General features: G+C 42.1%; 1 protein-coding gene across 1 annotated transcript in view; it reads right to left on the reverse strand.

Annotated features, from left to right (window-relative positions):
* The window catches only part of LOC132815981 (secernin-1-like), an 85730-nt gene extending 80701 nt beyond the window's left edge, over positions 1–5029 (reverse strand). Inside the window, exon 1 of the mRNA XM_060825372.1 lies at positions 4978–5029. Within this exon, the coding sequence (XP_060681355.1) occupies positions 4978–5006 (29 nt within the window). The 5' untranslated portion in view covers positions 5007–5029. The remainder of the gene's footprint in view (positions 1–4977) is intronic.
* Between the last annotated feature and the right edge of the window lie 8371 nt (positions 5030–13400).

Genomic DNA, 13400 nt, shown 5'->3' on the forward strand with positions numbered 1-13400 from the left:
AGTGATTGCCTTTGACACCATAGTCACATTTGATCAGGATTGGCATCAAGGAGCCCCTGGCTAAATTAGAATTGATGCAAGTCAGGGGAAATTTTGCTGGCTGGAGTCACGCTCAGCACAAAAGATGGATGCGGCTGGAGGTCAGCCATCTCAACTCGAAGACACCTTTGTAAAAGCTCCTCACAGTAGTGTGCTAGACCCAAACATCTTCACCTGCTTCAATGACTTTCTGCCCATCATAAAATGGGCAAGAGAGAGGATATTCACAAAATGATTGCGCAATATTCAGCACAGTTTGCAACTCCTCAGATAGTGGAGCTGTCCATGGCTAAATGCAGCAAGACTTGGACAATATTCATATTCGGCAGATGTGCGATGCAAATATCACTTGCCATTTAAGCAATGACTATCTCCAATAAGAGACAGACATTCCAACCATCATTCCATAGTCATTCCATTGAGTGTCATCAGCAAATCCCCACTATCAATATCCTGAGAGTTGTGATTGATTAGAAACTGAACTGTACTGACCATTCCAATATTGTGGCTACAAGAGCAGGTCAGAGATTAGAAATCCTTATTAGCAACTAACCTCTTGAGTCCTCAAATCCTGTCCACCATCTGTGAAGCACAACTTTGGACTACGGTAGGATACTTCCCAGTCACCTGAATGACCTCAAGTACTGAGCAAGTGAAGGCTGGGTATGGCTGAAATTAGAGTGGCTGAGAGTGTTGTAATGGAATACATTTGGCACAAGGAAATTCAGTGGCGATTCCCCACTGGAAATGAATCAGCAAGTATATACTCACCTTCCTAGCCTGGTTACTTCTTGTTAGTAAAGTTATTTCCTGTTCTACATCTAAGAATGGGTACAATTCTCCTGCTGCTCACTTCCTCAGCTTTCAAATTACATTTTCTTAGCAAAAGCTGTAACTTTCTTCCCATTATAAAGCAGGTCCGGCCTATTGCCAACAGCAACTTCACAGATTCATCATTGAAACTGGATGCTGCCTTTGCCTGTTCTCAATGCATCTGTTCCAAACACCTACCAGCTCTTCAAAGTTCATTTTTACCCTGATTCTTTACTTCAAATAAAAAAGAAGAGATGTCATGCAGGAGTTCATCTCAGCCATTGCACAACTTGGGGACACAAACCCAGAATTCAACATTTTTTACTTTAACTTCAAGCTGATGAATTGACTTGACTCAGTTTGTGCACGCAATTACATCCCACACTTAAGTCACGCTCAAAATAATGTTAGTGTTTTTGACTCTCAAGAATCTTGAGTAATAATCCACAAACCCCTCAATAGTTTCAACTCCCACACCTCCATGATGTTCTGAATCCTTCCAAAAAAAATCCATCCTTACACTTCACCTTCTGTGCACTTTTCTCCTTCCATTACTGGCAGAGCCTTTAGCTGACTCATACTCACAGAATATATGAAGTATTTCCTATTAAGTGAGAGACTTATTTCACAGCTTACTAACTGAATTATTGCACTGTGGAGCAGTCTTGCTCTTCCCCCAGCCCCCATTGAAATGTTTTCATTTCAGTACTTGGAGCAAGTTATCATGTCCGCAGTTTTTAGAAGTACATCACGGCATGTGTATAAATACAATCACTAAGGAGCAGCAAGGAATAGAGTCCAACGATACTCATTTTTCCTTTGACCACACATTGTATATCAAAGCTAGTTACAGTGTCTTACTGCCTTTCTGCCACAATAACCTGCCTCAGCACAGGCCAAGGGGGGCAGCACGGTGGCTCAAGGTTAGCACTGCTGCCTCACAGAGCCAGGGACTTGGGTGCGATTCCAACCTCGGGTGACTGTGTGGAGTTTGCACATTCTCCCCTTGTCTGTGTGGGCTTCCTCCAGGTTCTCCTGTTTCCTGTCACAATCCAAAAATGTGTAGGTTAAGTGAATTGGACATGCTAAATTGCCCATAGTGTTTAGGGGTGTGTAGGTTAGGTGCATTAGTCAGGGGAAATAGATAGTAATAGGTTCGGGGAATGGGTCTGGCTGGGATGCTTTTCAGAGGGTCAGTGTGGATACGTTGGGCCAAAAGGGCTGCTTCCACACTTCGGGATTCTATGATTCTAAGATTAAACCTGGACTGGGATAAGTCAGTTTCACATTGGCTTGTACATGATACACCTTGGGGAGCAACACAAGATATTCTGAAATAAATTATAGTCAATGTTAGAAAATAGCTTATTTTGTCAAATTCAACTGAGTAAATTGACAGAATGGTATTTCTAAAAACTGACTAGAAACAATTAAAATGCAACAGATATTTGAAAGTGTTTTACAGCACTGACATAATGTGCTAGCTGACTCATGTGTTTCATTCTCCGAGGCCTCATATCATTAAAGTGGTCTCTTCTACATTATATTGATAGTACATTCAAAAACTAGATAATATATTAAAATTGCTGCGTATATTGCAGGGGCTGCATTTGATCCAAGCAATGATAATGACCACTATATCCAGGGCTCCTATATTGCTCTGCAAGTTATACAACCATAGATTACCCCAGACTGTCACCAAAGTTATAATTTTGTGAGAAAAAGAATCTTAACCATTCAAAATGGATACTCACTGTGTCCCATGTTGCAACTTTTTCACGGCAAGGGTGGTATGTGTACGGAATGAGCTGCCAGAGGAAGTGGTGGAGGCTGGTACAATTGCAACATTTAAGAGGCATTTGGATGGGTATATGAATAGGAAGGGTTTGGAGGGATACCGGGCGGGCGCTGGCAGGTGAGACTAGGTTGGGTTGGGATATCTGGTCGGCATGGACGGGTTGGACCAAAGGGTCTGTTTCCATGCTGTACATCTCTATGACTCTAATCTCTTGGTAGTCCTGAAAATCTCTTCTCATACCCATCCAATTCCCTTTTGACAGCCACAGTTAAATGAGTCTTTATCACACTCCCAACAATGCATTTAAGAAACTAACCACTTACTGTACAAAACTGTCTTTACAACATGTTGCTTCTTATCCCATTCACCTTATTAAGTATCTGGCTCTGTTTCTTTCTTCCAACGAGAAGAGTTTCTCCTCATTTACCCTCATGATTTTTGATCATCTCTTTCCAAGGACCATTTCTCCAACCTATTCATGCAAGTAAAGTCTCTCATCCCTGCGAGATTCTTACGAAACTACTTCACAAAATTTCTTTGCATTCTTCATGAAATGTTGTGCCCAGACTGGACAGAAAGTGTCAAACCGTAGGCTTATCCCTTATATATAAGGTATGCAACTGAAACTTGTATTGACTTTGTAAAATGCTACATATATCAATTGTTTGCTCATAAATCTTATATTAAAGCATTTGCACAGTACAATGAAACTTCTGTACCAAAACCTCCACTGTACTTTCAAAGCCCAGCACATTACTGACTTTAAGAGCAAACACTTAAAAGAAAGCACTTGAATATTGTAAAGTCCAACCTCCCAAGATGGCCCTCAAAAGCTTATTGAATATGATGGAACGCAACACTATTGGCACATGAAGTTATTCCTTGGAAGAGAATCTACAGAAAAAAAATATATCTTGCAAAGATACTCACCATTTAAAAAAGTGTTATCCCACAAATACTATGAACAACAATAATGCTAACTTGAATGCTTTACAACATTGGTTTCTAAATCATCATCTTCACAGGTCTCCACAATCAGATTCACACACTTTTCTGCAATTTTAAAAATATTTCTATCGCCAAAATAAAATTTCTTCCCTGATAAATTCTCAGTTTTTCTGAAGTTAGGAAGGGAACTCCACAGGAATACGTTAATAGCCCCAGCAAGTTTGAGAAATCATCAATTTACATTCAATTAATTAAAAAAACACAGCTGCCTGCAGTGACCTGCTTGCATTGCAACATCTCAGCTGTGAAACGCAGAGCTCACTCTGCTCTACACTTTAGAGAATTAAGGACTGATATAATTCCCTTTTTTTCAGTTGCTATGAGATAAGTTAATCATCTATCAGCCAGGTGGTTGTATGATGTAACAGCCTTGCCTCAAATAATACACCAAATTTCCATGAACAACCCTCTCTTCATCGCTATCAATTTGGTACCTATTGGCCGAGCTGGGGGTTTGTGTTGCAGACGTTTCGTGCCCTGTCTGCAAAACGAACCGTCTGCAACACAAATTCCCAGCTCGGCGAACAGAACCACAACAACGAGCACCCGAGCTACAAATCTTCTCCCAAACTTTGAATTTTGTACCTAATCAAGTTATCGGATTGAGAGTAGTTTACAGAAGAAAATGAAAATTAATGGGGGGAGGGAAGAGGACATATTTAAATACAAATAACCAAATTGTTTTCACTAAAAAGGGAAGTGTTGCAAAAAAATGAAATACTTAAACATGGAAATGCAAATAAAAGAGTGGAGATAGGAAGAGGGGAAAAAAACACTGAGGAGAGAAGAGGGAGGTTGGCAGTAATAAAGTCTTAAGGAAGAAACAAAGATGAGTGGTGGAGGGGACGGGGAGGTAGAGAGAAGAAGGGCTCGGGAGAAAATGGGAAGGAGATGCGCCCCCCGGGGGTTGCCTGAGCGGGTGGAGAGTGGGCACCTGTGGGGTGATCGGAACGGGGCTGTGAGCAAGGGTCAGACTGACACCGCCCATCGCTCTCACGACAAGCTGCTGGCGGTCGGTACACAACATCTCCTCCCGCCCCTCCAGCAGCCTGTGACAGGACCCACCCAAACTCGGGCGTGCAGGAAGAGACAGGGAAAGCCGCTGGTGTAAACCCTGCCCGCTTGCTATCTGGCCCAACCTGACACTTGCATGGCGCCAGTCTCCCAGCTCCATCCCCATCCCTCACCATCTGAGGCTGGTGTCGGAGAGACTGTCCAGCTGCACCCTGCACTTAGCCAACGCCAAGCTGCATTCGCTGTGCTCCGGGAATTGGACCGGAATGAGCCCCCCACCCTTTCTCTGTCTGCCTGCCCCTTACCTGAGCTCCTGGTCATATAACCGCAGCATCTGGGCGCGGAGCAGACAATGCAACACGGGCAGAGCCACAGAAACGGTGCTCTGTCTATTCACGAGTTGTCCCCCTTCAACACAGCGGTGCACATCCCCCACCCACCCCTCATTCAAAAAGTATCCAGTCGCCGTTGAAGGGGAGGTGCCCCCTCACGCCGGAACGTTGCAGATCCCATCAAACAGGCAGCAACTTACTCCTCGCTCTGCAGCGCCGTCTGCTGAACCTGTCCGTTTGGAAATAAAGGACTGCCTGCTGAATGTCACTCCACACGACTGAATAAAATCCCCACCGTTTAATAAAGGAGGTGGCAGGGGGAATGATAGACCCAACTCATCTGTAGTTGGGATATCTGTAGTACATAAAATGTAATGGGAGAGCGCTTGAGGGGGAAAAAAAGTGACAGGATTGGATTCCTGATGAAGGGCTTATGCTCGAAACGTCGAAGTCTCTATTCCTGAGATGCTGCCTGGCCTGCTGTGCTTTGACCAGCAACACATTTTCAGCTGTGATCTCCAGCATCTGCAGACCTCATTTTTTACTCGACAGGATTGGATAGTCAGCATGGATTTACAAAAAGGAAATCATACTTGAGACCTACTGGACTTTTCCAAAGGTATAATTTGATAAGGGGGATCCTGTCGATGTGGTTGACTTGGCCTTTCAGAAAGCGTTCCCACATAAGAGATTAGCATGTAAAATTGAAATTGGTGGGACAGGGGTAATACACTGACAGGGATAGAGAACTGGCAGGCAGGAAACAGAGCAGGAATAAATGGGTCGCTTTCTGAATGTTAGACGGTGACCAGCAGGATACCATAGGGATCAGCATTTGTACCCCAGCTATTCATGAGGTGTATTCATGATTTAAATGATGGGACAATTTACAATGTCTCTAAGTTTGCAAAGCTGGGTGGGAGGCTGAGCTGTGAGGAGGATGTAGAATTTGTGTTACTTGGATAAGTTGAGAGGCAGATAAAGTACAATATGGATAAGTATGAGCTTATCCACATTGGTAGTAAAAACAGGAAGATGGATTGTTAACTGAAAAGCAATTGATTGGAAAAAAAAAGGAATTATTGGCAGTGAGACCTGGGTGTCCTTGTACACCAATCACTGAAAGTAAACAGCATCAAAGAGTGTGGTGCTGGAAAAGCAGCAGGAGAATCAAACAGGAGGGGCGTGGGGCTGGCAGGATGGGGGTGGGGGTGGGAGGTCACTGAGAATGTGATAGGTAGATGGAGTTGGGGGTGAAGGTACCTGTCCATATTCCTTCCCACCTATCCGCTCCACCCTCCTTTCTGACCAATCACCTTCACCCCCCACCTTCACCTGCCTATCACATTCCCAGCTACCTTACCCCCCAGCCCCACCCCCTCCCATTTAGCTGTCAGCCCCCTTGGGCCACAAGCCTCATTCCTGATGAAGAGCTTATGCTCAAAAAAGGCTGCTCCTTAGATACTGCCTGACCGACTGTGCTTTTCGAGCACCACACTCTACTGAAAGTAAACATGAAGGTGTAGCAGGCAGTAAAGAAGGTAAATGGTATGTTGACTTCCTTAGTGAGAGCACAGGAGCAGGGATACCTTGCTGCAACTGTTCAGAGCCTTGGTGAGATCACACTTGTAACATTGTGTGCAGTTCTGGTCTCCTTGTCTGAGGAAGGATGTTCTTGCTATGGAGGGAATGCAACAAACAAACAAAGATTTATCAGACTGATGCCTCGGATGGGAAGAGAGACTGGATGGGTTAGGACTGTATTTACCAGAGTTTAGAAGAGTGAGGTAGAATCTCATTTTAACAGGACTGGATAAGGTAAATACAGGAAAAATGTTGCTGATGACTGGGGAGTCCAGAACAAGAGAAAATGAGAGCTTCAGATGCTGGAGATCAGAGTCAAGAGTGTGGTGCTGGAAAAGCACAGCAGGTCAGGCAGCATCAGAGGAGCAGGAGAATCGATGTTTCGGGCATAAGTCTTTCATCAGGAATTCACCTGATCTTCAGAACCTCTGAGTTAAAAACAGATGCTCCTTATCTTAGTCCTAAGAGTCATACTGTTTATTTTTAAAGGATGTCCCCTGGTCCTTGACTGTCCAGTCAAGGACAGTGCCTTACTTGCATCTACCCTGTCTACCCATTTAAGTATTTTGTAGGTTTCACTGAGATCACTTCTCATTCTTTAAAACTCCAGAGAACACAAGCCCAGTTTTCCCAATCACTCTTCATTACACAGTCCGGCCATATCTGGAACAAGTCTAGTGATTCTTAAGTGCACTCACTATATAGCAAACCTTCAACAGGTATTCCATCTTGCCATCTAGTAGAGGCAGGAGATTGCAACAGATGACTTTTTAAGAAAGACTCCATTGAATCTATGCTTAAGAATTTTGCAAGGAACAGTATCATCAATAGGTTTTTTACTCCAATTCGCAGACTCTCAGGCAGGGATGAATCTGTGTTTGATATCTGTACTGATGTGAAATGCTACTGGACTTGTTGCAACTTTTTTGAATGGGTGCTATCCATCTTCTGACTCTACTTCAGGCCAGCTCTCCTGGTTACTTGATGCAGTGGAGGGTGGGAGGGAAAGAAGGACCCACAGGTCTCGTTTGAACATGGCTGTGTGGTTGCCTACTCTGTTTGCCTGTTTCTCTTCAGCCTTGTTTTTTTTGGCCTGGAGAAGGAGTTTGTTTGAGGTCACATCTATAACTTTTGGGTACCAGAAGGATTGAAGTTTTTAGTGTGTATGATTAAGAATAACATTTTGAGTTTTCTTTCTTTTTTTAAAACTTTTTTCTACCAATTGTTACCATTTCTTCCCTTCTGTAATGCCTTCCAAACCAACAACTTCTACCATTTAGAAGGACAAGAATGGAAGGGGAGGCAGTGGTATCGTTCGACTAGTAATGCAGAACATCAGTTTAGTGTTCCAGGAGATGTGGGTTCAAAAGCCAGCAGGGCAGATGGGGATTTTTGAACTGAATGAAAAGATACCCCAATAGTGCCCATGTGGCGGCTGTTGATTGCTCTAAGGATGGTCCTTTAGGGAATGGGAGCTGACATACTTACCTGGTCTGGCCGACATATCTCTCTGGGTCCACAACAATGTGATTGACGCTTAATTCTGAATAATCGGGGATGGGCAATAAATGCTGACCTAGCAAGTGATTCCCAGATCCCATGTTTGAATTTGAAGAAAAAAACTAGGAACAACATTTCCACACCATTCCAGATCACATTCTGACTTTGTACTGTATTGCTATTGCTGCACTGCTGGTAGATCAAAATCCTGAAATTCAAGAAGCATTTTCCATAGGAAGTTAACATTAGGCAACATCTATAAAAGAACTACAAAAAGTCACTTGACAAGATGAAATTTTCTTCACTTAAATAATAGGAATGCTGAGGCCCCTGTTTTTAATCCTGACATGAACTCTGCACCTTATTCACTGTTTCCATGCCTCTGCTACAACCGTTTGAAGCTAAACTAGACTTTTCATAACCTTAGTGTTATATTTGACCTCAAGATGAACTGCCAAACATATATTTATATCATCACGAACTTTACTTTTTTTATAATGACATTGCCCATCTCTATTCTTGCCTCAGCTCTTCTATGACTGAAAACCTCATCCATGCCTTTTTAGATTTACACTTGCAACTCTGATATGCCTGGCCACTCTTCAATGTTGAACATACATCCTTGGTTAACAATGGTTAGCATTGATTCCTGACAGCGCCAACGGCCTTGATTTGATTCCACTCTTGGGTGACTGTGTGGCATTTCCATGTTCATCCCATGTCTACATTGGTTTTCTCCGGGTGCTCCGGTTTTCTCCATAGTCCTAAGATTTGCAGGTTAGGTGGATTGGCAATGGGAAGTGCAGAAGTACTGGGATAGAGTTGGGGGGAGTGTAGGTCCGGGTGGGATACTCTTCAAAGGGTCAGTATGGTCTCAATGGGCTGAATGGCCTGCTTCCACATTGTAGGGATTCTTTGATTCTTTAAATATTATATGTTCTTGAGGACATGAAGCCACTTCTGGTCTTTCTGCTACAGGAAAGATGCTAAATGCAAAAGGGTTCAGAAAAGGTTTATAAGGATGTTGCCAGGATTGGAGGTTTTGAGCTTTAGGGAGAAGCTGAATAGGCTAGGGCTTTTTTTCCCTGGAGGCTTAGAGGTAACCTTACAGAGGTTTATAAAATCATGAGGGACCAGGTCTTTTTCTCAAGGTAGTGGAGTTCAAAACTAGAGGGCGTGGGTTAAAGGTGAGAGGGGAAAGATTTAAAAGGGACCTGAGGGGCAACGTTTTCACGTAGAGGGTGGTACGCATATGGAATGAGCTGCCAGAAGAGGTGATGGAGGCTGGTACATTTACAACATTTAAAAGGCATCTGGAAGAGTAAGGGAATGGGAAGGGTTTAGAGGGATGTGGATCAAAGGCTAGAAAATGGGACTAGATTAGTTTAAAATATCTAGTTGGTGCAGACGAGTTGGACTGAAGGATCTGTTTCCATGCTGTATGTCTCTATAACTCCATGGCAGGCTAAAAAGGACATATTGTGCATGTTCTGAACTCACATCAAATACCAGTTACCCTTGTGTACAGGCATGATGATCTACACTGCTACCCAGTTAAACCAAACTTCAATTTAAAACTGTTTATCATTGTTTTATATTCCCTCAATGGCCTCATTATCTCTGTAATACCCTTCAGCTTTACAACCTTCCAAGATATTATGCTTTCTGATTACCAGCCTTTGAGCACCCCAATTTTAACCATTTCACTCACCAATCAGTTTCCTAGGCACTAATCTCTAGAATTCCCTCTGTACTTTGCAACTCAAGCAGGGTCTGCTTCGATTGCCAACTTAATTTCAATGGAGTTTCTGTCGAAGGACATATTTTGTCAGATTTTTGCTCAGACCTGACAAGATTAATAAATTCCACAGAACCTTTCAGATAGGCTAAAGGGATATGAAGAAATCAGATATGTTTCAGACTCAGATATATAAAAGTCATCCAGGGACAGATAATTCAAACTATATCGTAATCGCTTGGTGAAATTAATATAGATGCAATTTCTTTCATGTATATATTAAACCACAATCTGCCATGAATGATTAGTAGTGGTTTTGTAATTCATAGGATGTTCTTTGAATCATTTCAGTAAGGTTCTCATGAGTGAAATTGCTGTCTATGAAAATATTAAGGCTATTTGCCCAAAACTAAACAATTATTCAGGCAATCCTCAGGGTTATAATATCTTACATACCGTGAACAGAATACTTCTTCTGTTCACTCTTTTAACTGAAATTCTCAGTGCTATCTTTGGAAAGATGTTAATAATTATGCAAAGAGCAATTCTCTTCCTTTGAAAGTGCTTAATGTGTCATTGGTTGGAACTCAGGAGCAGGAGGAGGCTATTCAGCTCCACAATGGGCTCTGCCATCCTAGATCATAGCTAATTATGTTGCTTAACAACCTTTTACCATACTATCTCCATAGCCTTTGATGTCATTAGTATCTAGAAAATATATTGATTTCTGAATTGAACATACCCTCAAGCACTGATTTTCCATAATTTTGGGTAGAATATTCCACTATCTTCTCAGAGACGTCCCTCCTCACCTCGGTGCAAAATGGCTAGTTCTTTTTTCTCTGAGAATGTGACTCCTTGTTTTAGAATTCCAACCCAAGTGAAATGTACTTTCTATATCTTCATAAATGGCCCTTTTTTTAATTTTTAAAGTATCAATTAAATCACCTCTGGTTCTTCAAAACTCAAGGGAACTGAGGTCTACTCCTCAATCTCTCTACATATGACTGACCACAAACGCAAGAATTAGTCCACTGCACCCCGTCAATTGCTAGTATATGCTTTGTTAGCTGTCAGAACCAAAATTTCACATAATTTTTCAGTTTCACCAATATTCCCTACTATTGAAGAAGCCCATTTTTATCCATCTACTTAAACAAATAAGAACAGGTAGGTGCTTTAGGACATCACAACTTCTCATTCTCTCACCATTTAAGAATATCTCTGCACCACTACCCATCAAAGTGAATAACCTCACATGTCTCCACATTGTATTATATCTGCCGTGTTCTTGCCCTTTCATGCAGCCTATGTAATGTTTGTTTTATTCATTCAGGGGATTTGGGCATCCCTGGCCGGGCTAGCATTTATTGCCCATTCCTAATTACCCTTGAGAAGATGGCAGTGTACTGTCCTCTTGAACCAGTCGAGTCCATTTGGTCTGGGCAGACCTACAATGCCATTAGTGGGGGGGAGTTCCAGGAACGGTGAGATATTTCCAAGTCAGGATGGTGAGTGAATTGGTGTGCAATTGGCAGATTATGCTATTTGCATATATGTGTTTTTCATTGTCCTTCCAGATGGCTGTGGTCATGAATTGGAAGGATGCTCTCTAAGGAGCCTCTAAGAAGCAGTGTATGTTGTAGATGGTACACACTGCTGCTACAGAGTGTCTGTGGTGAAGGGACTAGGGGGTTGCTTTGTTCTGAATAGTGCCATGCTTTTTGAATGTTGTTGAAGCTGTACTCATCCAGGTAAGTGGGAAGTAATCCATCACACCCCTGACTTGTGTCTTGTTGATGATGGACACACTTTGGGGAGTCAGGAGGTGAGTTACTAGCTGCAGGATTCTGAAACTCTGACCTGCTCTTGTAGCTACAGTTTTTGTTCATTGCTAGTCCAGTACAGTTTCTAGTCAATAGTTACCACCAGGGTGTTGAGAGTAAGGGATTCACTTATGGTAATGCCACTGAATATTAAGAGACAATGGTTAGATTCTGTTTTATTGGAGATGGTTATTCTTTGTACCATCCACAGAATTTACATTCCCACCTAGCTTTTTGTAATACACAAAAATGAGTATTTAATTATCAGTATAGTTGTTTTCAAACATTACCTTTGGTCCTCACATTTAAATCATTAGTATGATTGTGAAAACCTGAGGCCCTAGCAGTCATCTGTACAATTCCTCACTAGTTACAGACTACAAATGTGAGAGTGAACCATTTATTCCCATTCTCAGCTTTCTTTCTGTCAAACAATCTGTAGTCTTTGCCAGTATATTGGCACTTATCCAGTAATCTCTAATTCTATTTGCTAACCTCCTGTGTGAAACCTTATCAAAAGCATTCTGAAACTTCAAAACATGTCATCCATTGGTCTGCCTTAACTACTCTGCTAGTAACATCTTTTAAAAACTCTAACAACTTTGTCAAACATGATTCCTTCTTCTGTCCAATCAGAACATTATTTTCAAGTATCCAGTTACATCTTTTATAGTGTTTTAGTGATACTTAGTAGTTTTGTGTGAAATACTCAATTTTTTGTAAATATTTTTATTAGAAAGTTTATTTAACTTTACAAACAATAACAAATAACAGTATAATAAAAAGAAAATAAAACAAATTACAATACAACTACTGTCTACTAACTATTAATCTACCTTATACTACAAAACAAATCCTAACACTGTGCAAAGCAGCACCAAAAAAGAAGGAAAAGCAAAAAAAAACCACAAAAAACCCCCCCACAAAGTACAGAACAGCTATGCTTACGCAAAGCTCCCAAACAAAGGATCGGGAGCATTGTATATATACCCGTATTAACTCAGGAGACCCCCTCCAGGGCCTAGGGCTTGACAAATCCTAACCATCCTGGTTAAACAAACGCTCGAGTTAAGATAACTGACAAATCCATATCCAAATAACTCAAGTAGGGCTGCCATGTCTTATAAAAATGGTCTGTTGTGTGGTGCACCATGTTTGTCAAAAAGTCCAAGGGAATGTGCTCCATAACTAATTTCTGCCATCCCAGCAAGCCTGGCGGGTTCTCAGACACCCAGTTCATCAGAATATTCTTCCGTGCACAGTGTGCAAGAATATTAAATAGTTTCTTCCTACGCTCGTTTAAAGATGGCAAATTCAGTAGACCTAAGAGGAGAGATATCAGGTCTACTTTGACTTCAGTCCTCAATACCCTCCCTGACATTCCCGCCACCGCGCTCCAATAAACACAGAGCCTGTGGCATGTCCAGAAGCAATGGGTAAGAGTGTCTACACTTAGTTGACATTTAGGGCATACTGACGATGCCCCCTTTTTTAAACTTTGCCAGATGGTCTGGTGCCAGATGAGCCCTGTGCAGAACTTTTAACTGCGTAGCGCATGTCCTATTACAGATTGTGATCTTTTGAGTATTCTCCCATATGTTCTCCCATGTTTCAGAAGAGATCTCCTCTCCTTGCTCTTGCTCCCAGACCTCACATAACCGGTTAATATCCTGCCAGGCCCTGCCACCCAGCAGGCGATAGAGGGCACTAACCGAAAGGGTGCTTGATGAACAACCGCTCTGTATCAG

This window comes from Hemiscyllium ocellatum, chromosome 5 (genome assembly GCF_020745735.1).
Source record: "Hemiscyllium ocellatum isolate sHemOce1 chromosome 5, sHemOce1.pat.X.cur, whole genome shotgun sequence".
In the NCBI taxonomy this organism is placed as follows: domain Eukaryota; kingdom Metazoa; phylum Chordata; class Chondrichthyes; order Orectolobiformes; family Hemiscylliidae; genus Hemiscyllium; species Hemiscyllium ocellatum.